At 36.9% G+C, this 25,597-nt stretch overlaps 1 protein-coding gene across 1 annotated transcript; it reads left to right on the top strand.

Moving 5' to 3' along the window:
- The first annotated feature begins 4,068 nt into the window (after positions 1-4,068).
- On the top strand, positions 4,069-25,591 carry CRBN (cereblon). Its single transcript, XM_026857514.1, has 10 exons — positions 4,069-4,181; positions 4,347-4,549; positions 5,440-5,589; positions 8,966-9,128; positions 13,232-13,294; positions 14,060-14,144; positions 15,777-15,892; positions 18,862-18,926; positions 20,428-20,559; positions 22,081-25,591. Exons 1-10 carry the CDS (start codon positions 4,098-4,100, stop codon positions 22,262-22,264), a joined length of 1,245 nt encoding a protein of 414 aa, XP_026713315.1. The 5' UTR covers positions 4,069-4,097; the 3' UTR covers positions 22,265-25,591.
- Positions 25,592-25,597: the final 6 nt, after the last annotated feature.

Below are 25,597 nucleotides of genomic sequence, written 5' to 3'. Positions count from 1 at the left end.
CTTCTTTTCTCTCAACTAGTGCTGAGATAGAAGGGAGCTGAGGGATGGAGATGAGCTTGAGCATTTTAACATGGTGAAGATTTTGTCAGTATAGCTGCTGCTAATTCCTCTTTTATACTCTTACCAGTCACATAGTTTTTCCTCCTGAGGACAGTAGGGAAGTGGACACAGGAGTGCAGATGCTGAGAAAATGGGAGGAAAAGAAGTACTGCAATTAAATAGCAAACTGACCTAATGGTATATTTGGGGGGGTGGGGTGGGTGGGGGTGGTAGAGACGTATTTTTGGTAGAGCATATATTCTGTTCCATGTGTATGACAGGTGGGAGGTTGGTGTTTGTTTACAAACACTTTTCGTTGAGAACCGCACCCATAATTAATGCACTGCACTTGTCTCAGGCAACCAGCACCCAAACCATTGCTTTCTTCATCCCAGGGATGACCCTCAGCAACACCAAATGAAATTCTAACTAATGCTACATTTAATACCTATAAATGTATTAATGTAATTAATACCATAAAATACATTTACATTGCTGTCCTTTTTGGTGTATTTTTCTTCTAGAAAGGTGATTAACATCCCCTGACTCCAAACTATTAAGAGGTTAACCAACAGCAACTTTGCAGTTAGCCACTGTTCCCAACCAGCAATTGCAAGATACAAAAGAGACAATATGAATTTGGGCATTAAATCCCACAAGGTCTGGTGGCGTGGTAGTTAAATTTTGTTTCTAAATCAATGTTCTAACAAATAAGGCTCCTAAAATAAAATAAAAACTCATCACAGCTGGCTGTGTATATCTTTGACTGCTAAAAAGAAAAAAGCCCTTCATCGTATCAAAGTGCTCTGACTTCATCTAAATTACAGTAATTTGCGCTACTCAATACAGACAGATTGGCACTGACCAGATTAGCTAACATACTTTGGGTTATACATATACTTGCCCTCACCAAATTTAATAAAATAACTTGGAATTTACACAGTTGCTCTTCAGCCTGCAACCTGCTGCTTTCTGTCTTTACCGCAGGCTGGCGGCCGCAGCCCGGCCTGGCTGGGCCCCTGGCTCTGCGGTGGATACTCGGGCAGTCGGTGTCGAGGCACTGGGGTGAAACATGCTGTGAAGTTCCCACCAGAGTGGGCAAAACGCAGACACTCTTTGTCCATTTGGACCTCTCCTAAAACCAAAGTCTGGGAAAAACGTGCGGGTTTAGAAAGTCTCCACCGGGTTTAAACGCCTTCTAATGCCATTAATAAAGCAGGGAAGCGGTGCACAGGCCTCGAGAGCAGCCTTGGCTTCCACACGCAGCCCAGGCTCCTGCAGTGTTGGTGCTGGAGTTTGTAGAGCAGCCGGGCTTGTCTGTCCACACACACCAGCGTAACTCCGCGTGGGGGCACCTACGGCACAGTAACGTGCGGTTTTTTCAGGTTTGGCATCTAGTGCCTGCAAACTGACAGGAGATCGTATGGTTTTGGGGGCAGCTCGAGCTAAACTGGAAAGGACATTATCTCAGAATAAGCTTGCAGAGCACATAGCAGTACGTCCTGCCAGGAACTGATGTAATTTCCTGTATCGGGAAACTCTGTGAGCGGTTTTATGCCTGTATATTTAAAATAATATGAAAATATTTCCTGAATGTTTTAGGAAATGTAGCCTTACTATTTCCTACTGTGTGCCAGTTTTTTTAAAATAAGGTTCATATTTCCTCATTTCTGCGCAGAGGTGTTGAGAGTAGGTCTGGTGGTGTTAGTGGGTCAGCACGAGCGTCTGGGAACACCTAACCTGCCAGGAAGGAAATGTGAGCCTTGGCATGCAGTGTGCCTCCAGCACTTGCCTTTCCCTTGTTTCTGTGTACTGGAGGTCTTGCTAATCTTGCAATAAAATAATCAATAAACAAAAATGTATAGTTAAGGGTGTAAAAGATGCAGTTTCTTTTGCCTTCCGTCTCCTGCTCCTGTAGTGTGATCGAGGAGGAGAGTCAAGACGGTGGTGTTTTTTCGACATTCACATGGTGCTGCTGCAGTAAAATGAGTCATCGTTCCTCCCTGCCACCACACAGCAGCTAGCGTGCATTTTTGGCAAGAACGAGCAAAAGTTTGCAGGGCACAGTTCTTTCTAATCAACTGCTGTTAATTCCCTTTGTGTTCAGAAAAACAAGTGAAATGGCCTTGCGCTAAAAGGCCATTAAAACTGCTAATGATTGATGCAACTTGATGAGAGTACATGCAAACCAGAATATAATTTTTGATGGTCAGTTTCCCTCCCCTACTCTGTGCTGCTTCCCCAGAACCAAACAAAAACTTCCTACTCTTTCCCCCCATCAGACTAAACAAAATGCTGGCTATTTTGTACGTCTTAAATGTTTTGGAATCGTTTATGGTTGGGGTTCCTAATTGAATATAATGGAAAAGAAATTTAATGTAGAAATTGACTATTTTTTGTAGTAATTAGGAAGACGATGTCTATTGCTTTAAATTCTGTAATTAGATAAAACACCAGAGAGCCTGTAACCTCCTTTCTTGTCATGCTGGATCGTTTCTTGTTGAGATAAATACAATATAGGATGGATCCATAACATCAGTGTGTTGTGCTGTGCCTCCTACAGAGAGGGTTTTGTAAACTATGCAGTAATTAAAATTAAAAGTGAAGCAGCAAGAAGGCCATTGACTAAACATTTCGTAAAGAATACATTTAACAAATGTGTCTGAAGGCCAAAGAGGGAAGGAAAAGGTTCTCTAAATGTAGCTAATAATGTCTTCATTGTTCTCTTGTCCTCCCACTCAGAAATAGTAAGATCTTGGTGGAGAGAGCGGTGGTGCTCCCATTTCTGAAGGAAGACTCCTTTTGTAAGATTTGCCTACAGTACCCTTCAGATAAGATAATCACTCCACCTTCTAAATTTTCAACTCTAGATTATTTTTTTAGGTACCAATTGCAAAGGCAGGCAAGTAGATAGACTATTGTAAAGATATTTTTCTGTCTATCTTGTAATGTAATAGCTTTCAAGATGTAAATGATGTTTTTCAGCACCATTGGGATTATCCATTACCCAGCAGTTATTGGTGTAAGAATCCTGCGGACTGGTTTACAAAGTTCATGATAACGTCTATTTTAGATACAGCATGTGTATAAATACTGTTTGTGTTAAACAGTATCAAGTACTACAGTTACAAATGTGTGATTGTTACATTGCATTTGTTTTGGGAGAGTATTTGCAGGCATATTTTATATGGTAATGCACAGAGCAGTCTGTGAAACCAGCATTTTAGAGATGGATATATTTTTAAATTATCTTCACTATTTTTTAATGTATTTTAAAAGTACCTGTACAGATTTTGTATAGATAAATGCACTGTTTACGTTTTCAAAATAAAACATACTGATAACTGTCTTGCATGACAGTACTTTTAAGATTGACACCTGAAACTGATAAATGAGAGGAAATTAGTATAATAGTTTAAATACTACTTCATACCTGAAATCCTTTGCAGAGTCATTATTTGCCACCTTAGTAGTTGCCTTTGCAGGGTCTGTGCATGTGCTAGGATTTGTCTGTTTGGTATGCACACAAGGAGAGACTGACATCAGTGAAATTGTCTAAAATACCAGAAAGAATCTTTGCATGAATATAGAGCTTCAGATTACTTTTAACTCGCTTGCTATATGTGTGCAGTTACATTGTTTAGGTTTGTGCTACTTCAAATGCTGCATTCAGCAGCCTACAAGAAGTTATCTGGCATCCTGGTGTACAGACAGAAGACATTTAGAATTGAGATAAGGAAGTGCTGCTGTAGTGAAAGTCTGAACTGGCAGACTTGTTTATTATTTTATTCCACAAAAAGTTGTTCTTTAGCCTTTCAGAAAGAAATTACCAGCTTTCAGCCCTTTCTATAGAACGGTGATTTTGCTGTAACAGCAAGAAAATTATTTTTCACAAGTTTACACATACAAAAGTTGCTTCCCCATGAAAGGCTGTAGCCTGGAATATTGAATGTGTGATTCTCTGATTTTTCTCAGTATCTTAGTCTTTGCTGATTGATTTATACACAATGTTCTGTATGTGTTTATTAGCAGAGAGCGAGGAAGAGGATGACAATGAAATGGATGTTGAAGATCAAGATAGTAAAGAAGCTGAAAAGCCAAACATCATTAATTTTGATACCAGTTTGCCAACATCGCATGTGGTATGGTTTTTACACATCATCCATTAAATAAGTCTTGAAGAGATTTTGATTGGTTTTGTGTAATTCTATTGTAATATCCTTAAGCCAAAGACCTAGTTTTAGTCTGTGCCTGTAAATCACCAAAACCTTTTATACTACTGTCATTTCCTTACTTACTGTTTTCAGTATTTAGGTTCTGATATGGAAGAATTTCATGGAAGAACAGTTCATGACGATGACAGCTGTCAGGTGATTCCAGTGTTGCCCCACGTGATGGTGATGTTGATTCCTGGACAGACGTTACCTCTTCAGCTTTTTCACCCTCAAGAGGTTAGCATGGTGCGGAATTTAATTCAGAAAGACAGAACGTTTGCAGTTCTTGCATACAGGTAAAATACACAAGTGGGTTTACTGATAGCATGCAGCATGTATTTTTAGCTCAATTTCTTTGGATACTAAATCAAAAGCAGATGGTTGCATCAGTTCTGTGGTGAATAACATAAGTTGTGGTTTGAAATTGTTTGACAAAAATTGTCTTCTAGTACATAATGAAAAAGGCTTTCAAGTCCTACTGGTTAGCTGCTTGACAGTATCACATGTTTGTGTAGAGAAGCAGTAGGTGTTGATCTGCTGTCCTTGTTTGAACATCCTTTTGATTTCAGTAACTGTTTGAATGCACGGCTCCATCTTGCTTAAAGAATAAGCCTTGATCTGAAATGTAAAAATCAGATTCTTATTCTGAGAACTGTATTGTTGTAAAGGTATATTTGCTTGGTTTGTGTATGAATTTAACAAACACAGACAAATGCTTCACAATAGAGTTGAGACAGGAGGTGATAGAAAAGCGGAAAAGAGAAAGGCTAATCTGTGCCAAAAGAAGTTGGGAGTGTTCCTCTCTCTTCCCCCCAAATTTACTGTGGTTTAATTATGTAGGAGGTGGGAATAGTAATTTTTATAAAGTCAATCTAAAGAATTTTGGTAATTTCAGCATCTGCATTTCAGATGCAGATACGGTGGGGATCCCTGTGTTCCTGGAATTTCATCTCTAGACCCTAAAATAAAACCAAATCAGCTGTCAAAAACCCCCAACCACACAAACCATTAGAAGTTGCTTTTAAAATGGAAAAATAATGGTTGTGATTAGTTGAAGATATTTTACCAAATTTACTTCTAATAAGACTTAATTATGTGTAGTCGGTGCAGGTAGACTAACTTGTGAAATCTGAATGAGCAGCTCTGTTTGGAGGGTAGGTAACCTTTTTAATTCTGTTACTTTTAGTAACGTACGTGAAAGGGAAGCACATTTTGGAACAACAGCAGAAATATATGCCTACAGAGAAGAGCAGGAGTATGGAATTGAAACAGTCAAAGTGAAAGCAATAGGAAGACAGAGGTTCAAGGTGCTTGAAATAAGAACCCAGTCAGATGGGTAAGAAAATTATGTATTTATTTCTATGTGCTGCAAATCTTGTTTCACCAAAACATTTACATTTTACTGCAGGTGCATGTGCCCTTTCAGTCACACAATTGACTAATTACTGTAGATATTAACTGAATGCTTAATCAGTAGCTTCTCCGGTTATTAAGGACTTCTGACATTTCCTGTTCTAAGACTCATGTTTTAATAGTTAATAACTTTGCCATGAAGTTCTCTAAAGAATATCTACTTGTAGCTTGATTTGATGTGTGTGAGAAAACATCTGTCAAAATGACTTTGTGAAAATTAAGTCAGGAAGAAGATGTTGATTTGCCTGCATTATGAGTTCTAAAACTTTATTTTAAAATCTCTCTCATCCCTGTTGCAAACCAGATGTGAAATGAGAGAATATGGTGTCAGGTGTGTGCCTTTTGTCTTCTGGAAAAGCTCCCTGAGAGCAACCAGTTTCCATTCCTTTGAAAAATTTTAACTTTCATTTTCTGAAAGAAGACCTTCCTAGAGATGGTCTGCATTGGATGTGTTCCACTTCATAACTTTATGTGCAGTTGCAGCTCTGAAAGGCTGCAGGCAAGAGTCTGACACTACAACTAATAACAATTTGCTGCCTGACTTCTCTACTTTGAGTGTTCTTTACCTACTGAGACTCAAGAGTGTGCAGGAGTCAGCCGCATGATTCAGATATGGAGAGGACAGTAGCTGCCTAGAGGGGGTGTGGTGTTCATGAGAAGCTTCCCATGGAAGGGGAGGACTGGAGTCTGGTAATAATAATGGAGAAACAAGTCGCTTCTCTTGTTTGTTTTTTTTTTCTTTGTAAACCATAAAAGCACACTGAGATTTTTGGATAAATATTTGAATATGAAAATAGGTTCTTGATTTTTGCTAACCACCAGCAGCCCATCTTTTTTAGTTTCTCAGATACTAAATCTTGTTCATTGTAACCATTGTCACAGTTTAGTACATCCTTCAGTAAGTCTTACCTCTTCCTTTCTAACTGTTTGCTGATATTTCACTGATAGAAATGTGCTATTTCTCCTGTTACTGGTTGACAGTTCTTGTGCTTGTCAAACACACTCAAATCAGATTTGATAGGAGTATTCTCTTCTGTATTCTAGTCCTGTTTTTTCCAGTGTGATACCTGTGATATTTAGAGGCTCCTCTTCCAGCCAGTTTTATCCTATTATGTAATTAATACTTTTGTCCATTTATAAAAGTGACTAAGACTGTGAACATTTAGTTAAGTGTGCCAAGTCTTCTGTCATTTTCAAATTCTTCTTGACATCATGCTCTGCACCATGTGTTGCATCGTGAGCCGCTGTCAGCGATGCTGTCCAGAGATACAGGCTCCAGATACTGATCCTGTGAGCATGTGATGATTCCTGGCACGATTGCTAGAGGTTTTTGTGATCTTTTCTAGAAGGCCTATAACATTTTACTCCAAATCTGTAGATCTAAAGCTAATCATCTCTATTCTGCTATTGTTCAGTACAATGGCATTGCTTTAGAAAGAGGCCTAGAGGAAGGTTTGGGCACAGGATTTTCATGTACTTTTATGACCTGCAGCTGAGGAAATGAAGAATATATGTGATACTTGCTATTTCTCACTATCAAATGTTTGGTAACGGGTAACATTCCAAATTTTGCAGCTTTTGCTTGAACACAAGATGGCAGTATGTGGATGACTACAGTAACAGCAGCATTGTTACTGAGAATTCAGTATTCAGAAGCAGTTACGATGTACAGTGATTTTGTTGTGGTGTTAAAGCGTTTTATTATGATGATTTTGTATCTGCTGACTAGCAGAGATCACTTTTATACAGCACATTGACAAGTTTCATTCATAAATATGCATTTTTAAATGTATGAAAGCAAGTGAGATCAGTTTTTCTCACCATAGCAAGCTCTACATTTGTTGGAATCACTTACTGTGCAGAGTAAGTAACTTGCAAATATTGCCCACTTTGTGGGTTTGGGGAGAGATGAGTGAACTTGAACTTTAGTACTGTCCATGCACTTTGAAATAAATCTATGTTCTTCAGTTCATTCTGAGGAAATGCTCTCTGCAGGTTAGGAGACACCCTCCAGACTCCTGTGCTAGTGTTCTGATTGTTTCTGTGAATGAGCCTGGTAGCTTGGCAGTTCACTGCCGCTGTTGTCTCTACATCAGAGGGATGTAAGAAGGGAATGTGACATAAGAACAACGTAATGTTCCATGTGTACAAAGAAAACATTTTCATTTATTCAAGGCAGTTAAAAATAAGTAATACCAGTCTAAAATAATTTTTTGATAAAGAGGGAAAAATATTTGGCTTCTTAGCAAGAACAAAATTCCCGTAGTTCTTGGTGAAACACTGATTACTAAGTGCTTCTGGCAGAACATAATTTTAATAATTGATAGTAAGTTAACAGTGTTCGATGTTGCCCCTGCAAATAAAATTGGAAATTTGTAATGACGTGCATCTCTATTTCAGGACTTCTGACGCATAATACTATTAAAATGCAAAGTCTTTTCTGCTAGACAGTATTCTTAGTAGCCACATAACTGTTGCTGAAATCTTTGTGGAATAGGTGACCTGGTTGATGTTAGAATATTAAAAGATGATCAGAGTCTGTATCCTGTTTCTGCTGATTTTGAACTCTAGCCTAGCACATATGGTTTTGTGGTTTCAAGATAGCAAACTGCATTTCAGCTAAACTTTCTTTCTGATATGTAATAGCTGACTCCTAGTTTACGCCAGAAGTAACTTGAGGAAACAGAAATCTAAAAATACAGTGCTGAGATGGTAGAATATTCTGCTGTGTTGCCACTGCCAATCTGTCTTTAATTCTGCCATCACCATCCCAGCAGATGTCAAGTGCTCTAAAATACAAGGACAGCCAGTTGTATCCCATGGAAAAAGGTAGGTAAGTGCGAGAGGTGGGAAAAAAACTCAAAAACCAACAGCAAAGAAACTTTGCTGAAAAGTTAAAGCAGTGATCTGTATAACAGTACAAAACATATTTGGACAACAGCTAAATCTGTTTTTTAAAGGGAAAATAGAGATTACTTGTGTCTTCAATTTAGGTAGACCAAAGTCCAGTCAGCACATTGGCTTTAATAATTTAGCCAGGGGCGTGAGATAATCTGTCTTCTAGGATAGTATGTGTTTTGTTTGCTACAGATATACTCTGTGTTCCCTAAGGTAATCTGATTTACATTAGTACAACTTTAAAAATCTGGTGAAATGTATTGCTGCTTAAATTCTATAGTACTGTGTAGTGATTAGATCTATTACACAAACCTATGTTTTTATAAGCAGTAAAATCCATTTTCTTTATACTCGTGTGTATGTGTGTATATCTTATCCTTTTTTCTTTTTGCTTTTATCAGAATCCAGCAGGCTAAAGTACAAATCCTTCCTGAGCGAGTGCTGCCTTCAACAATGTCAGCAGTACAGCTGCAGTCTCTCAGCCGATGCCATATATTTCCATCTTCGAAACCTACAGCATGGCAAGACCAAGCTATACATCAATGGTGGCAGAAATATCAAAAGGTTAGAAACTAGTTGTGGGATTTTGGTTTTGTTTCGTTGGTCATTTTTTTTCCAAATTTTTTATGTTATTTTGAAAATCAATATAAAATTCCACCCCTTCATCTTTAGAAGAGGATGTGCAACTAGAATGCTAGATACTAACCTCCTGTTTTTGTCACATTTTTTGTGATTATCAGCATCAACAATGGGGAAATACATGATTGGTATTAGGAGTTCTCTTTGGTTTTAATTACACTTACTAGATTAATAACTTGTATAATAATACATTACATGATTCATATTATTGCAATTATTTTTTAACATAAACACCTCAGAGTGCTGGTTGATAAAGCTTGTAGATGAAGTGTTGGTGGAAAAAGACCATTAAGTTTATAGAATTTAATTTATAGGCAGGTCAAAGAAGCGTTCTAACTTTTACTGATGTTGCTTTGACAATAAAAATATTGGCAATCAGTGTTGACAGTGCCAATGCTCTTGCTTTGTACTTGTAATAATGATTTTTGTTTTGAAATTAAGGAGGCTTTTCTGTTTTTCTGTGACTGTTTGATTTGGGTAGAAGAGGTTTTTAAAGAGCAGAGTTGGTTTGGAGGTAATTCCCAAATTTCAGTGATGGAATGGGAGATCTGTGATGTTTTAGTTGTTTGGAATCACAATTCTGTGTGCTAATTTTGCTGTAAAACCTGTATCAGTTAACAGATTAACTTCTGTACCTCCAGTTACTTGTTTACAGAAAATGTGGATCTGTGTTAGAATGAGAGACTCAAGGTTTTTTTTTTTTAACTCAAATACTCCCACGGAGGTGATTGTTGGCTAACAACTAGGCTGCACATCATAGTTTTGAGCATGTTTTATGTTGCACTTTCATCTTGTAAACTTTTATATAACACATCTAAAGTTCTTGCTAACTTTTGTGCTTAGTCATTACCTTTGTCAGATCACAATATTTCTACACAATCCATTTATGTTGGCCAATTGCACATGTATTTCAAAGTCTGTCTTTTGATTTATTGGTATTTGTTAAATGGATGTACCTTCTGGGATACCTAATATTGTAATCCCTTCCCTCCCTTCCTCCCCTCACCTTTTGTTTTAAACTTTCTTTTTGTAAACTGAGTTTAGAAACTTTTATTTACATTTTATTATGGTGCTTGAAGTGACAAAATAAGAAGGGGTCATAGAAATCTCCAATTTTTTTATTCATGCTGCATATGTTGACATAGTTATTAGTAGAAGATGGTGCGTTTACGCACAAAGTGGGTAAATTAGCAGTTCCATGGTCTTAACAAATTTTACTTCCTAGAGCTTTTATTATAAGTATGCAGACTTTACACCTCTTTAGAGAGCTTCCAGAATTTTTAAATGTTTACTTGACTCCGATTAAAAAACAAAACACCAACAAAACCCAAAAACACAACACAAAACCAAACCAAAACAAACAAATAAAAGATAGAGGAGAAATAATCATTATCAGCATGTTGGTGTTGTCATTAGGGAATTAGGTTCTATTTTCCTGTTTTTGCTTCACTGGCACAAATTCTGTCTTTGCTTTTTTACATTATTTTTGCATCACTGCAGTTGTGACAGTACTTGGAATCAGGAGGGAATTCACACTGAGATCACAGGGCACAATTTTCCATAGTCCTAAGTGGCTCATGCCATGTCTAAGCTACAAACTTAGGCATTTCTCAGGAGAATAATAAGGTGTGATTTGTGCAGGAGACAGCTGTGCTGTTTAAAAGGTGCTAAAAGATGCTTTTATACAAGTGAATGTGCACTTTTACCAATATACAGCATTTTCCTTTAGGAGTCTGAAATAAAACGTGCTGTCAAAAAGCGAATTTTGCTGGAATAAATTATATTTCCCATGATAAGCACCATGCTAGCGTATTGTACCAGCAGTTACACCAGCAAAAGCCTTTCAAGTGTAAACCTAGCTCATTCTCAGGCATAGTGCAGGCTTTTCAAAGACCAACTGTCATTAACAGTGGACAGATATGCAAAGCAGGGTTAATGGGACAAAAGTTAGCACTGAAGTCAGTAGGAGAGGGCACAGTGAAACAAGGCAACCTGGCTCTTCTGGAAAAACTAAAATTGTGGCTTGCTTACTTATTTATTATTTAATCCACCAATTCAGTCAGTGGCCTATGAAAGGAAAGATACCTTGAAGTCTTCTGTAGTGGTAGAGATCTTTGGAACTATCTCCAGAAATTAATATAGAATCCTAGTAACTGTCCTCATTGTCAGATGCAGTTAAGGTTTGGACTTATTTTTTTTCTTCAGTTGTTTTGAACTCTGTTCCCCCCTCAAAAAACAAAACAAAACCCGAACAAAAAGCCTCATTAATAACAAAGAGCTATTGATTCTCAGAGTAATTGAACAAATTAATCTGAATTAATAAGCCCAGAAACACTATGCTGAGGGGGCAGGGGCAGAAATCCCTCTCTGAAGCTGATTCTGTGTGATAAGTGCAGTGCACCCACTGTAAGAACATGTTTTGCAGACAGCGATGAAGATCCAGAGTAAGACCCATTGCCCTGTTGATCTCAGTCACTCCGATGTCAGTAGAATTGTGACTGTTTTCAATATGGTGTCTTGTACCTCTGTATGTACTAATATAATGAAAAACGTCAGAAAATGGAAGCTGCATTTTTAAGAACAGTTTCTGTTCCATACAAGAGCTGACCCTGTGTTAGAAAATATACTTGTTGATTAAAGCAGTAACTTGAGTTTTGGTGATCCTGAATTCTGTCTTCAAAGTACCATTTATTTGCTGTGAATTTTAGTCTCTATTGCCTGATTTTTCTCATTTGTAAAATAAAGATAGTTTCCCTCAAAGGGAAAATTAATTTAATTTGTCAGTGTTTACAGTACAATTTGAGATTCTATTTTGGAAAGCAGTGTGGTTGATTGATTAACTAAGCCAATAACCTTACACTGCTGGAAATCTGGTGGTTAAGGAATGCAGTTATAATCTAGGTTTCTTGTCTGTAGGATACTCACAAACTGCACGCAAGCTGAAGATTTATTTTTTTTTTAGAGGTGATATTGGTGGCCACTTGTATTTTGTTCCTCCAGTGTGCTAAGTGTTGTTGTATAGATATTTCTGTACACAATTCAAATGAACATGTTAGTCACATTCACAGTGAAGTATGATGCAGTAGTATTGGACGCTCTTATTAGTAAAATTTGTATTTTGAAAGAATACCTTTCAATAAAACCTAATAGTAAGACCTTCAGGGAATTTTTTTTTCCGCCTCCACATTTGTTTCTTACTCAGTGCTCCATTTGGGTCTGAATGTTTTCTTCATAAGACGTTGTTAAAAGGATATTGTACAGTATTTTCTTCACTGTGTGTGGATAGTTAGAGTAGAGCTGGCTTTAGTAGCTTTTCAGTAGACTGGCACAAACTCTGTTTAATAAACATTTCTGAAAATGCAATTTCAATTAATAATAGATACCAACTAGAGAGAGTAGCAATATGTGATTAAACATTAAGACTGCCCAAGTTTTCTTAATCAGTAATTGCTCTGCTGTGAGAAAGCATCCTCTGGAACTCCCGACTTGCGTGTTGATATTTTTAGTTAGGTTTTAAACAGATTAGTTTTCCATTTAAAAAATATCACCATATATCCATTGAATTTGTATGTCAGCGTAAAATACCTGATATGGCCCATTAATCTCCTTCTGTTGTTTTATTTATAATGCATTTGACTAAATTGATATGAACAGTTCAGTTACCTCTCATTGTGGTTTGTTGTGGTTTCTAAAGTAGCAACAGTTGTTGGAGACAAAGGAACAAAGCACTGTTTCATAGTACTTAGTTTTGGAACTGTCTAAATTCCAAATAGATGCTCTTTTGAAAGGCATAACTTCTTATTAGTAAGCATTAGAAATACTTTCAATGCTTAGATGGGTTTTCTGTCTTATACAGAAGTCTTAGCTCACAGTGCATTTGAGAAGTGGTTTGGAAGCTTCACATCTAAGTACTGGTCCTGATGGTCATAATTTGATCTGTCTTTAATCGGTATCTCTCCTCAGTTTTATTTGTTTGCACAAGAACTCTCCCTAATGTTAAAGATATAATTTGTGATTTTTGGTTTTAGAGGAAGTTTCACTGTGCAAGTTTGACATCTTGGCCTCCCTGGCTCTACTCTCTATATGATGCTGTAAGTTCACCCTATGTATTACTAATCTACAATTAGTTTTGTATGTTTTTAAATCTAATTACTGTATAATGTAAATGCTTTAATTTTGTTGGCTCATAAGTTACATTTTAAAGATGTGTATAGTTTTCCCTTTACCATGAAAAGAGCAGGAAGGGCTTCCCCCCTCTATAGTTCCCTTGTGCAAGAGCCTGTGTCTGGGGTGGATAACAGAGGGCGAGGTTCCTGCTGTGTTACCTCAGAGCAAAAACTCAATCCTCTGTCACACAGGCTCCAGGTGAGTGTCTTAAGTACCAGGGTGCTGGATAGTTTTAGGGCTGTCTTTCCTGTTGGAGCTGGCTTACTCTTTAAAAAGTACATGTTTCTTTATATGTGTGTGCATATATATGTACATATACATATGTATATTTACATATATATATATATAAAAATATATATATATAAAAAAGTGATGTAAGAGAGGCAGGAGTAGGGAGGAGGCTAGTCCTCATATTGTTTGTGCAGTTCTAGAATTTGGATGGTTGTCTCCTTATCTCAGCTGAGAGTTATAACTACCATGGGCCATTGGTTCATTTTGGTCCCTTTCCCATCCTGTTTTGCTCTTAGTTTAAAATATGTAGATACAAAACGAGTCTGTAATTACTGTAAGTCTTAAAAGCTAATGTCCGCTTAGGGAAAATAGCTTACTCTACATTTTGCTTCCTTTTTTTTTTCCTAAGAAAACAGAAATACCTATGTATTTAAATTAGGCTTTTCTTCTAACAAAAGGAAACCTTGATGGAAAGAGTCAAGAGGCAGCTACATGAATGGGATGAAAATCTTAAAGATGAATCTCTTCCAACAAACCCAATAGGTATGATGATGTTGAGCTTATGAACTCAAATTTTGGGTTTCGGTGATTATTTAAGAAAATAAGGCTTAGATAGTTACCTTATACTGTAGTCAATCTCTTGCTTCCAGTTTCTAATAAATTTTGGTGGTTGACTTTGACAAAAGGATGATAGAACTTTTAAAGACATGAACATCCTCCAACTGTGCCAAAAACATCTTCAGTAAAAGAAGTAGAACTGTATTGTGCTCCATGGCTGGAGGAATGTGATGTGTTTCATAAGAAAACAAGAACCAAAACCATACTAGATTTTAAAAATAATTATTACATAAGTCTAAGTGTTAGTATGTATAATCTCTTCGTTCTTACTACTTACTACCTCTTATCCAACACGAGGGAAAATAGCACCAGTAACCTGATCACAGGAAGCTGGGATAAGATTTCATGCCCTAACAGGTGTTGGAGTAATGCCCCACTGAACAATTCTCTTTGTCTGTTCAGGTCTCTAGTATCTACTAAGATGGAAATTTCAGTTGAAGCCTTTCTAAGGCAAAAAAACATTCTTTCCTGTGTAGACTCTCAGATGCCTAATAAGGGGGGAAATTCAAACTGCAACCTTCAATTAAAGTAATTTAAGCACCAAATGCAGGTCTGGGCTCAGTTTTGATGTACATGGAATTCTTGTTTCTGATTTGCCTAAAGTAGTGGTTGCAAGTACTACCCTGCTGCTTTGCCCACAGTGCTGCTTAGAGGGCCATATATGAAATCTGAAAACAAACAAAGCCAGTACTTTTTTGGCACTTCTTTTTCTCATGATTCACAGCACACTGATATTTTGCTGACTTTAATTTTCAGCATTTGAGTTTTTTAGAAGCTGTGAGGAATGGGATAGTTTTCAGCTTAGCAAGATTTTTGTTAGCAAAATTAAAGAATGGCCTCAGTGAAGTCCACTACCATTTGTGTTTGTGCCTTTTAATACCCAATTGAAGTTGCTGCCTGAGAAATTATCATATTAAAACCTTGTTTAAAAAAAAACCCAAACCAAAATCTGTCGTCTTGACTGAATATTTTTGGATCTAATTTTGGTCTCTATTCAAATGTGGAAAAAAAAACCTTCCAAAAATGAGTGTATACAGAGTATGTCTTTTTCCTTCTCACAATATAACAGTAAAGAATACTTTCTTAGTACTAACATGAGTTATATAACTTGGTTGTAATTTATGAAGAAAGTCTGTGTTTGGGGTTTTTTCTTTAATTTTTTCTTCTCTCATAAAAACATGTCTGTCTTTTTTGCAAAAAAATGAGAAAGTGCAAGCATAATGGTAACTACCAGTGGTGGGAAACTCATTAATTCACCATCAAATTGGAAGCCTTTATCTGACAGTGTTCTCTAGGGATCTGTTCTGGTTTTAGAATCCATTACCTTACCAGCATTGTTCAGTCTCCATCACTGGTGTTCAAGTGGGGATTAGACAAGTATTTTAGAAGAGGTTTTACCTGTACGTGATCCAGCCTTAGGGCAGAAGGATGTACCAAGATGACCTGTAAAAGTCTAGTATAAACTCAAGTTCTAGCGTTCTGTTTGTAACTGAGTAGAAATAATAGGTTTTACTTCTCTCTAAAATGCTAACAGGCCTGGTACTTTCTCATTTCTAGATTTTTCTTACAGAGTTGCTGCTTGCCTGCCAATTGATGATGCATTACGTATACAGTTGCTTAAAATAGGTAGTGCTGTTCAGAGGCTGCGGTGTGAATTAGATATTATGAACAAAGTGAGTATTTTTTTCTTGTCACTAAATTATTCTCACAAAAAAAAAAAGTGACTTACAATCTATAACAAAAATGTACGAGATTGCCAAATAATGCTTCTAGAGAGTGAATTTGGGTGTTCTTTTTACTTCTTCCTTCCCCTTTAAAAGTTGTTTAGGAAAGGAAGTGCTCTCTCAATACTAGACTTTTATTTCTGGCAGCAGGCAAGAAACATATTTGCTTTTGTTAGAAATTGTATTTCAACACCTCACAGCATCTTTTTAGCCAAGAGATGGTGCTAGAAGTTTAGTGTTTCTCATAAGCATCTTAAGAACATCATAACCCCGTACTGACAGTATAATACACCACAGTCAAGTAGCATTGTGCTATGAAAACTCGTGGATCTTGTAACAAAAGAGAAATCTTTGTAGTGTAGTATTGAGCTCGAGTATAAATCTAAGTATTGGGATGAAAGGATTTTTGCAAAAATGTGTATTAACTTGTTAGGCAAAAACATATTAAGTTTTTTAGGATGTTTAAAAACTTTTCTTCCCTTCTTCCCATTGCCATAAGCACATAATGCTTTATATGTAGGACGTTAAAGTGGTTTTTTACATAGTACATTTCTTTATAATATATATTTTATTAATATCTACTGTAAGTAATAACTGATAATGTAGCTAAGTATCAGTCAACCTCACGTTGAATTGACTGTTTTAGGAACAGCATTTTCAACATCTCTGACAGCAGTTCAGATTGCTGTTCTCTTTTCAAAGAGAAAATGCTGTAAAGAGCCATTGGTGTAAATGCAAGTTTTAGCTGTAAACTTGTTGATGTGTTTGACAGTGGTAGCTGAAATACTTACTATTCAATTCATGAATGGAGAGACAAATTACTATTTTTGTTAATACATTCATATCACGAAGAATAGCTATATGCATCCTGATTGACCCTTGCCTTTGTGGTTGTAAGGTTGCTGGCAGTGGAAATTTTGCCTGTTTTCCTTAAAAGTACTGCCTATTTCCGAGGAAAAGAGAACCAGAATATTATTTTAATACTGTTCCTTTTCCTAAAGTTCTTGCATCAAAAATCTAAAAGGGAATAGATAGAGAAAAGGAGTTGGAAAACGTCTCTTCCAAATTGAGACAAAAATGGACAGGTTTTCATGTGAGGCTCTAATCAGATTAAACTGCATTTGTCTTTCCTGGGTCGTAAACTCTGAAAATATTCTGATATTCAGATGCTACTAAGAACTGTTTATGTTCAGTACATAGTATATTTTCTATAAATCCCAAAGACACAGGAGGACTTACGTTACCCTCACAAAATACAAGGTAAAGTTGATTTTTAGCTTACACCAGAAAGGTGTTTTCTTCATCAACATGTGACATTCTGTGAATGTGTTTTAACTGTTCTGTATTAGTGTGAGAATGGTAAGTGCATTATGGTTTTCTGGAGTTTTTTAGCAACACTTATTTTGGTCAGACCCAATCTTTTTAAACCAGAGTTCTTTAATAAGAAGAGGTGCTCTGGCAACATAGTGTGTATTGGGGGTACTTGAGAAGGATGGACTGAATGTGCTTCACTGTTCAGAATGAAATTTACAGTAATACAGTGGATTGTAAGACTGGATCCATTTTCTTAGGTCTCTGATACCAGTGAATTATATTGCACTTCTAATAGCTTTTTCTGTTAATATTAAGACAGTTAACTGTTTCTGTGCTTATTTTTAAAGGAATGTACTCACTCACAAGTGTAACACTTCTGTAAACTCTGGGTGCTAATTGTGGTAATTGCATTTAGAAATGGAGGGATGGAAATAAGTAGCTGTCTAAATTGGCTTCTGAGAGGGATATACGAGCATTAGATGATAAAGTAAGGATGCTATAAGGGAGTGAGCTGTAGTAGGTGTTAAGGGTTCACTGGTAGGAGAGGAAGGCCAAGTGAGCTTTAGGAAGTGAAATGAACTGGTGTATGATAAATAGTATCTGTGTAGTAGAGCAATCTTCCTTCCTCAAGTCTCCAAGGTCAGTAGACAGTGTGGTGACAGTGTGGGGCAGAACCAGTGTCACCTGCAAGGAGGAAGCTGGAGGAAGTTGAAATGCAACAACAAGCCCAGAGGATCTGAGTAGAGGAAAGGAGAGAGTAAAGGCTGATGTAAGCCTGTGTGGTATCACACAAGTGGGGTGCAGGACTTGGAGCTCAGGGAGACTCAGAAGCACAAGCTGTGATTTACTCCAGGTTTGAAAAGGATATGCATTCGCACAGGGACTTGTCTAAGTGAAGATCCTGGGCACAGCATTTTGTTCCAAAATATAGTGGATCATTTTTTGGGTAATTTCACATGCAGTACCCTTAAAAAGAGGTAGAAGTAATGCACCTCCTCAAAATTAATGGTAGTGTTCTGCTAAGCTGATCTAAATGCTTATTTTCTGGGCAGTGTCAGTGATGAATTGTTTCATTCTACTTCCTAGAAGTTGTAGAAGAGAAATTAATCTGTTATAATCTTTAAGAGAAAGATCAATACATCTTACATATTTTGTGAGAAAATTAAAACCATTGATCTGAAGTACTGTCAAATTTTAGAAAGACTTAATGAATGCATTTGTACTCATCTACCTTTTCTGTGTTGTATTTTAGAAGAGCAAAGGTTTTTTCTAAATTAGCTTTTAGAGACCTTAGAAGGTTGACTCATTTATTATCTTTGTGTAGTCAGGTCGTCTTCTGTGTCTAGATATTGGGGGGGTGGGGAGCGTGGGGTATATAAAACCGTTTTGTCTTTCACATAACAGTGTTTGCCATAAATAAGTAAAATGCATAGAAAAAAATTCATCCTTTGATAGAAAGAGAAATAAGTGACTCCTGCCCAGATAAACAAAAGAATTGGTACAAATTCTGTTCTGAGGGAAGGAGAGACATTTTTATTATTTGCCACTGTGCTAACAAGCATCTGGAAATGAATGAAATTACCTTTTTTGTTTTTCTTTTCAAGTGTACATCTCTCTGTTGTAAGCAATGCCAAGATACAGAAATAACTACGAAGAATGAAATATTCAGGTGAGTTTATTGCTCTTAATTTTTGGGAGGTTCTTAATCAGAAACATCGACATGGCAAAACAGATTACGCTAGGTTATTTCTTCTAAATACTGTGTTTTCCACAGCTCTAATAAAACTTAAGTAAATATTTATAGGGAATTTTCTTTATAAAACAAAGTGCGTTACTTGAGCTTTTTTAATAAAAAATTAAACCAGAACATCACCATGTCTATTGTAACGGCAGTTAGTGTGAAAGGCCATGTTACACCTCCTAGTCTAGCACCTTGCCACTGAAGAATATGCACTCTGTGGTGACTTTTGAAATAGAAATTTGTTACACAGAATTTTTTTGTCCTATTATTTCTGTATAAAGCTCGTGAGATCCCAAATTTTATTTCTCAGCACTTTGTCCCTACTTCTGTGTGTCAACAAGCTTCAACAGCAGATTAAAATGGGTGGTATAGATAGGCTCCCAGGGTGTTGTCATGTAAGGAAATTGCCCGTTTGTTATTAAGCATTGCGATACTTCTTTTATTTTAGAAATATATGGTTTAATCCTGATAACTGCACTAGGCAGTATGTTCCCATTAAATATTTGACCTATATGATATCTGCCATGTTCAATGATAAGACTGTACATTTTCTAAATGCTGCTTCTGGCACTCTTGTCACTATTTTAATCTGGTGTAACTAATATCTGTCCATCACCTATGATAATGTGAGCATTTAAAAGATGTCTTGATTTTTAGACTCTGCACAGTTTTCCTTTATCAATGTGATAAGAAGCTGATGTGGTGATTAAAAGCCATTTCTTACCTTCTAATTGAATAATGGATTCCAGAAACCATGATCCCTGCTGTGTCAATATGATGTACTTTAACAGCAGAATGATGAGAAGTTAGTGTAATGAATGAACGTTTTTGCTTCCTTTTAAACTTAGATTTAAAAGTAGCAATATAGATGGTTTTACTGGAAGTTACTGTTCAGAAGCAGCAAGTAAAGTAAATTATGAGTATTGTGTACTTTTATACTGAACTGTAGGTTTTTGAGGGAAAGGTTAATAACTGCCATAAATGAGGTAGTTCATGGCATCCTGTCAGCTATCCTCTGAGTAACTTGTCCCCTTTAACAAACAGCTGGCGAGGTCCATCGGAACACAAGGGTTTTAGTCCTTACTTGTGATATTCTCTTTGTAAATACCTTTTCTGAAGTAGAAACATAATAAGTTGGAAAACAGGCATAATTTGTGTCAGTGAGGATTGTGTTGGATTACAACACTGGACATTTTAAATTTCTTCAGTTCTGAGAAAATGTGACCAATGACATTTTACATTAGTATCTATTTTCTTCCAGATTTTAATAATATAATTAAAGATGCTTCTTTTTCTACAGTCTAAAGTGGTTCTTTTGCTATGGAAAATAGTTTTGGGTGTGATTTGCCATTTTTCCTCTGTTTACCTTTGACAGCCTTTGTTTTCTTGTTTCCTCCTTGAACTCTGCCAAAATTATTGTCTGTTGCAGTTTATCCTTATGTGGACCCATGGCAGCATATGTGAATCCTCATGGGTACATCCATGAAACCCTTACTGTATATAAAGCCTGCAACTTGAATCTCAGTGGACGACCATCGACGGAGCACAGCTGGTTTCCTGGGTAATAACAGTTAAAGAAATATTACTAGTAAATGGCAGGAATTTGGTTGTAAATGCATTCCTGTGATCGTGGAATAGTAAATACATTATTTTTTTGAAACATAAATCTTAATTTTGTTCATGTGAAAAATAGGAAAGTGGATTTAGACTTTGAAAATACAGAATAAAACAAAATTTGGATAGAATGTTTTTTGAATTTCTCTTCAATTTTTTTTAAAATGTGGAAGTCTTAAGATTTTAAAACATAGTCTAGCACCTGGCAGCTATAAGCAGGATACTGATTGTCTAGGTATTTCTTTGTGTATAATTTTGTGTAAGGTACAACTAAAATAACAATTGCTGTTTCCACACAACTTTCTTTGATCATAAATAAAGCGCAGATAAAAACCAGAATATATAAATGTGGTTATTCTATTGAAATACTTCTTTAGATCTAAAACCTGAATACCTTACATGAATCTAAAAATTACTAACATTTGTATTAATCTGATTACCTTTGATTTTTAATAGTCTGTCTCTCTGAAACAGTAGCAGAATTAACAGTCAAGATGTAAAATTTTCCCTAATAATGACAGTTCTTGCATCAAAATGTCACCCCTCTCTGGTAGCTTAATTTTAGTTTTTGTGGCTAGATAAGCTAAATTCATTAAAAGTTTGAATATTTAACTCTTAAAAATATGTGAAATGTCAAACTATTTGAATCTGAATTTCACAAAATTATTCTTTAAATATGTTTTCATCAAATCATTCTTTTGTGTGGTCCCTTATGTGCCAGAGTGTCAAAAATTGTTTTTCTGTCCCTTTGGCTGTCATGTCCGCTTCTAAAGCAACATAAAATAATACATGGCTGTATCTGTAGCCAGTTCATGTACACATTTACTCTTCCATTTTCTCCTTTTGATCATGGGGGGAGGGTTTGTTTCTGGCTTATCAGATCACATTGAGTAATGACTTGGAGGGTTTACGGCATATCTGTCACAAGACATGCATGCTTTAAGGCTCCCTGAAGAAAACTTGTGGCTTGTAATATCTGGAGTTGATTTTCCTCATCCTTATGTGTCTTCTCATCTCTTTTCTTCTGTGAGGGTTTTGAAATATTCATGTTCTGCCTTTGTAAAACTGTTAAAGAAAAGCTCTGTTGCTTTGGAAAATGCAGTGCCCTGTTAATCTAGGAGCAGTGCAAAAATCACTTTTATTTCTGTTAAGGAATGTTCTGAGAACCATTTTCTGACTTTAAGGCACACAGCGTTTTAACATGCTGTTGAAATGTGCTAATAAAATGCTTTAGTTTGTTTCTCTATTTGAAGGCTGATTTTTTAAATTTTTTTTTTAATTTAAAAAATTTTAAGATCTGTGTGGTTTTTAGATGGGGGCTGGGGCACCTTGATTCCTCAAGATTCTTTGAAAATCTAGCTTGAGACTAGTATTAACTTCTTACCTGATGAGTGAGCTATGTTCCAGTCTTTTTAAAAATGTCTTTTCTTTACATGTGGGCATCAACCTTCTATTTTGTTTTTGGTAGGTATGCCTGGACTATAGCCCAGTGCAGAATCTGTGGGAACCATATGGGATGGAAGTTCACAGCTACCAAAAAGGATATGTCACCTCAGAAATTCTGGGGATTGACACGGTCTGCTCTCCTGCCGCGGATTCCAGAAACAGAGGACGGTTCAGGCCAGGATAGATCGCCGTTGCTCTGCCTGTAATCGGGTAACCTGCTGTGGAGATGAACAGGCAGTAGTCTGTCTCTTAAATGCGTACACTCAGTTCTGCTTCTGATGCTTACTTAAACTTTAAAAAAACCCAAGAACCCGCACCCACACACTAAAACCCACCAAACAAGCAGGCTCGCTACATTTGGGTTTGGTGTACATCCACATTACTGTTGAGGCACATGGAGAACTGAAGGCTGAATCTTTAAAATGACAGCTGAGGAGAGGAGGTGGCATGAGACACCAAGAGATTGATCTGATCCATCTGGACAGACTTGAGACTGAACTTTCTCCTTCCTTGCATAACTTCAGAACATGTTTACTGCTATCAACTTGCAGTGAAAGAAGGTGGGGGGAAACTAAAATTACAAATAAGCAGAGTATAATTTATGCAATATATGTATGATGGTAGATATGTTACTTGCTGCAGAGTATTTTCCATAATACACTTAAAAAGTGTTTTTGCTGAGGACCCCTCTTTCTAACTATGTGGAATACTTCAAACTTTACACTCGTGCTGTTTCTTAGATATTTGCTAAATAACCACCGAAGAGTGTACAAGACTGAAGTCTTTTCTGACTGCTCCTGTGTTGGTAATGTCAGTGGCAGTGCTGTAGCTGGCAGAAGTGTTCCTGCTGCCTGCAGCTGGAGCAGCTGCATTACAGGATGCCCTTTGAAGGAACCCAGGGCAAGTATTTGGTCCTTACAAGTTGTCTGATCTATTTAGTCTGTTCGACTTCAGAAGTGTTAAAATATTTATTCAAAATATGCAGGTCAGTCCCAGATCTTAAAACTACATTGTCATTTACTGTTGAACGTGCTTACATGTGCTTTTCAAAATTATTTCTGTGAAGATCAGTTTATGAGCAAACACGTGCAGGGTTGTATGAAGTACGCTGTAAAATACATAACTGACAGTTGTTCAGTAGTATTTACTTTGACAAGGGGGAGGCAACATCTTTTTTTTTCCCTTTTACACTTTCTTATCATAATGTGAAGTTTTACATTATCACCCCCTTACCTTACAAACAGCAAAAGTTTCTAAATAAAAGATAAAAAGGGCAGTGCTTTTTTTTTCTTTTCTCTGAAGTGCTGTCTATGCTACAGAAATTGGGTGCCAAAATGAGGCACTCTTTGCCACTGATTTATTGTGCTTTTTTTCCCTCAGAATGCACTTTGATAAAAACTGAAGATTTCTTCAGTGTGTGTGTGTGTGTGTGTGTGTGTGTGTACCTACACACTTGTTTTTCTTTTGAAGCTTTATCATTCACTCTTTATTTCTTCAAGTAAATCTTTAAGAACTTGTATTGTCAAATACACAAACCACAAAACTCCTTAAGATTTAAGACATCAGCCACTGCTTGCTTGTTCTCAATCATGCTGCTACACCAAAGGTATGTAGCATGGACAGATCACTCCCACAAAAGGCCGAGTCAGCTGCTCTCCACGAAACAAGTGGCTGATTTAAAAGGGAGCGTGGTACCTGCTATGGTGCAGCTGAAAGAATACCCAGATGTGAAGAGATGCCGGGTGCTGAAAGGCTGTTAGGGTAGTTTATCATGTTAGGTGTGTAGAAACTAATGATTGTGTAACTCAGGTTTAGTTCTTTGGAGCCTTCTACCTCTGTGCTTCTGTGATAAGTTTTGTTCTCTCCGTAGACATCTTTAATGCTGTGTTGTTTAATTTTGTGTGCAGTGCTCTGACTTGCCAGTGAACTGTGAAAAGCAATACTACTTTGAATATAATTCTGAACAAATAGAGGGTGAATGATGGCTCATTTTCTTCAAGAAAACATTTTGTATTTTGATTATGTTTCTGTAATAAGCTTTCAAAAGGCTGAAATGATAAGCACTAGTGTGAGAGTGAGACTGTGAAACCTCTGTACTTGGATAACCACTGAATCATACTTGGCTTTCCCCTCCCGCCCTGCACACGCACCCACACACCAACTCACAACACACATGTGCATGCACACACACATGGCTTAGCTGTAGGCTTGGCTTATTTTTTCCCTCAAAGATAACTAGTATCTCTTGTTTCTGTTACCCTCAGTAGGACTCCTTAGTGGCAAGAAGTATGAGGGTGCTTTAAAGTACCTTCTGCTGCCTTTCAGTGGAAGTATTCACTGAGGGTATTGATTAGCGAGGCTTTGAAAATGTTTGTTTTCTCAGCTGTCACTGAACTTCATTAAGGTCTTTGGCCGAGTCTTTTGGACTGCCTCAAATTAAAATGGCATTATGCTGGCAATGTTTGAATATAAATTAGGCAGATTTTTGGTATTGTGTATATATAGTCAAATGTAAACTAATATAATCAAGTGAGATAAGTCAGGAGTAAATTTAGCACTAATTTAATTTTATTGTTGATGATGTCCCATCTGCTTAACCTTCTGTGTGATGTTTGCTATTTCAAAGTCTGTGACACTTTCCAGGTTGAGAACAATTGTGATTGCAGTTGCAGATGATGAATCCTGCCGCGGTGAAGCTGGCCATCACAGTGCTACATGTGTGCGTGCTTAAAATGTACAGGACAGGTGGGGCGTCGTGAATGGTTCTGCACATTGGTTGAAGTTTTCTGCGTGTCTTTTCTCCTTTTTGGAGAGAAAACTACTGGACTGGGATTGTGGAAAATGATTGCTGACAAATATGGTCATCATAAGCTTTTGAGAGCTAAATCACATTTTACAAGAATTTCCTGGTTTTACTGCATTCATTGGTTGGTATGTAGTTTCATGTATGTATTAATCCAATTGATCTGCTGGCTGCTGCCAGAAGGGGTTATTTTTTTTCTCTTTTCTCCCACCATAATCTCTGCCTTTCTGACATGAGAGTTGGGATTGATGTCCTGGCTCCTGGTGGAGGAAGGAGGGACAAACAGGCATCTTGTGGGGACAGAGGAGGGACTGCCCTGCTCAGCAGCAGGTCCTGGCTGCATTGGAGTACATGTAGCATAGAAGTGCTCATTTTCAAGCCGTCATTAACAATAGCATAAAGACGTCATACAATCGGAGCCTGTAATATTGCAAATTTTCGTATATTTTAGTTTAGTTTTGATGAATAGGTAGAATCACATAGGACACTTGCACACTGGGTTTAAAAGATGTTCAAATACTCTACCATTTGTTTTTTAATAATGCTATTTTTGTATGTGCTACAAATCATTTTGTTTCTCATTGTTTTTTCACCTTTGTTTAATTGCTTTGTAAAAGCCGTGAAAAGGGTAGCACGTTCTCTGCTTTAACTCTTCCTTTGTCTGCCTTTTGAGACAAAATTTTCAGAAAAATCTTGTTGCTCGCAAACATTTGCAAAGAATAAAATTCAGTTTGTT

Source organism: Athene cunicularia (genome assembly GCF_003259725.1).
Source record: "Athene cunicularia isolate RWA chromosome 12 unlocalized genomic scaffold, athCun1 chr12_part1, whole genome shotgun sequence".
Lineage (NCBI taxonomy): Eukaryota > Metazoa > Chordata > Aves > Strigiformes > Strigidae > Athene > Athene cunicularia.
Note: the sequence above shows the minus strand (reverse complement) of the source record. Positions and strands in the feature narration are given on the sequence as shown.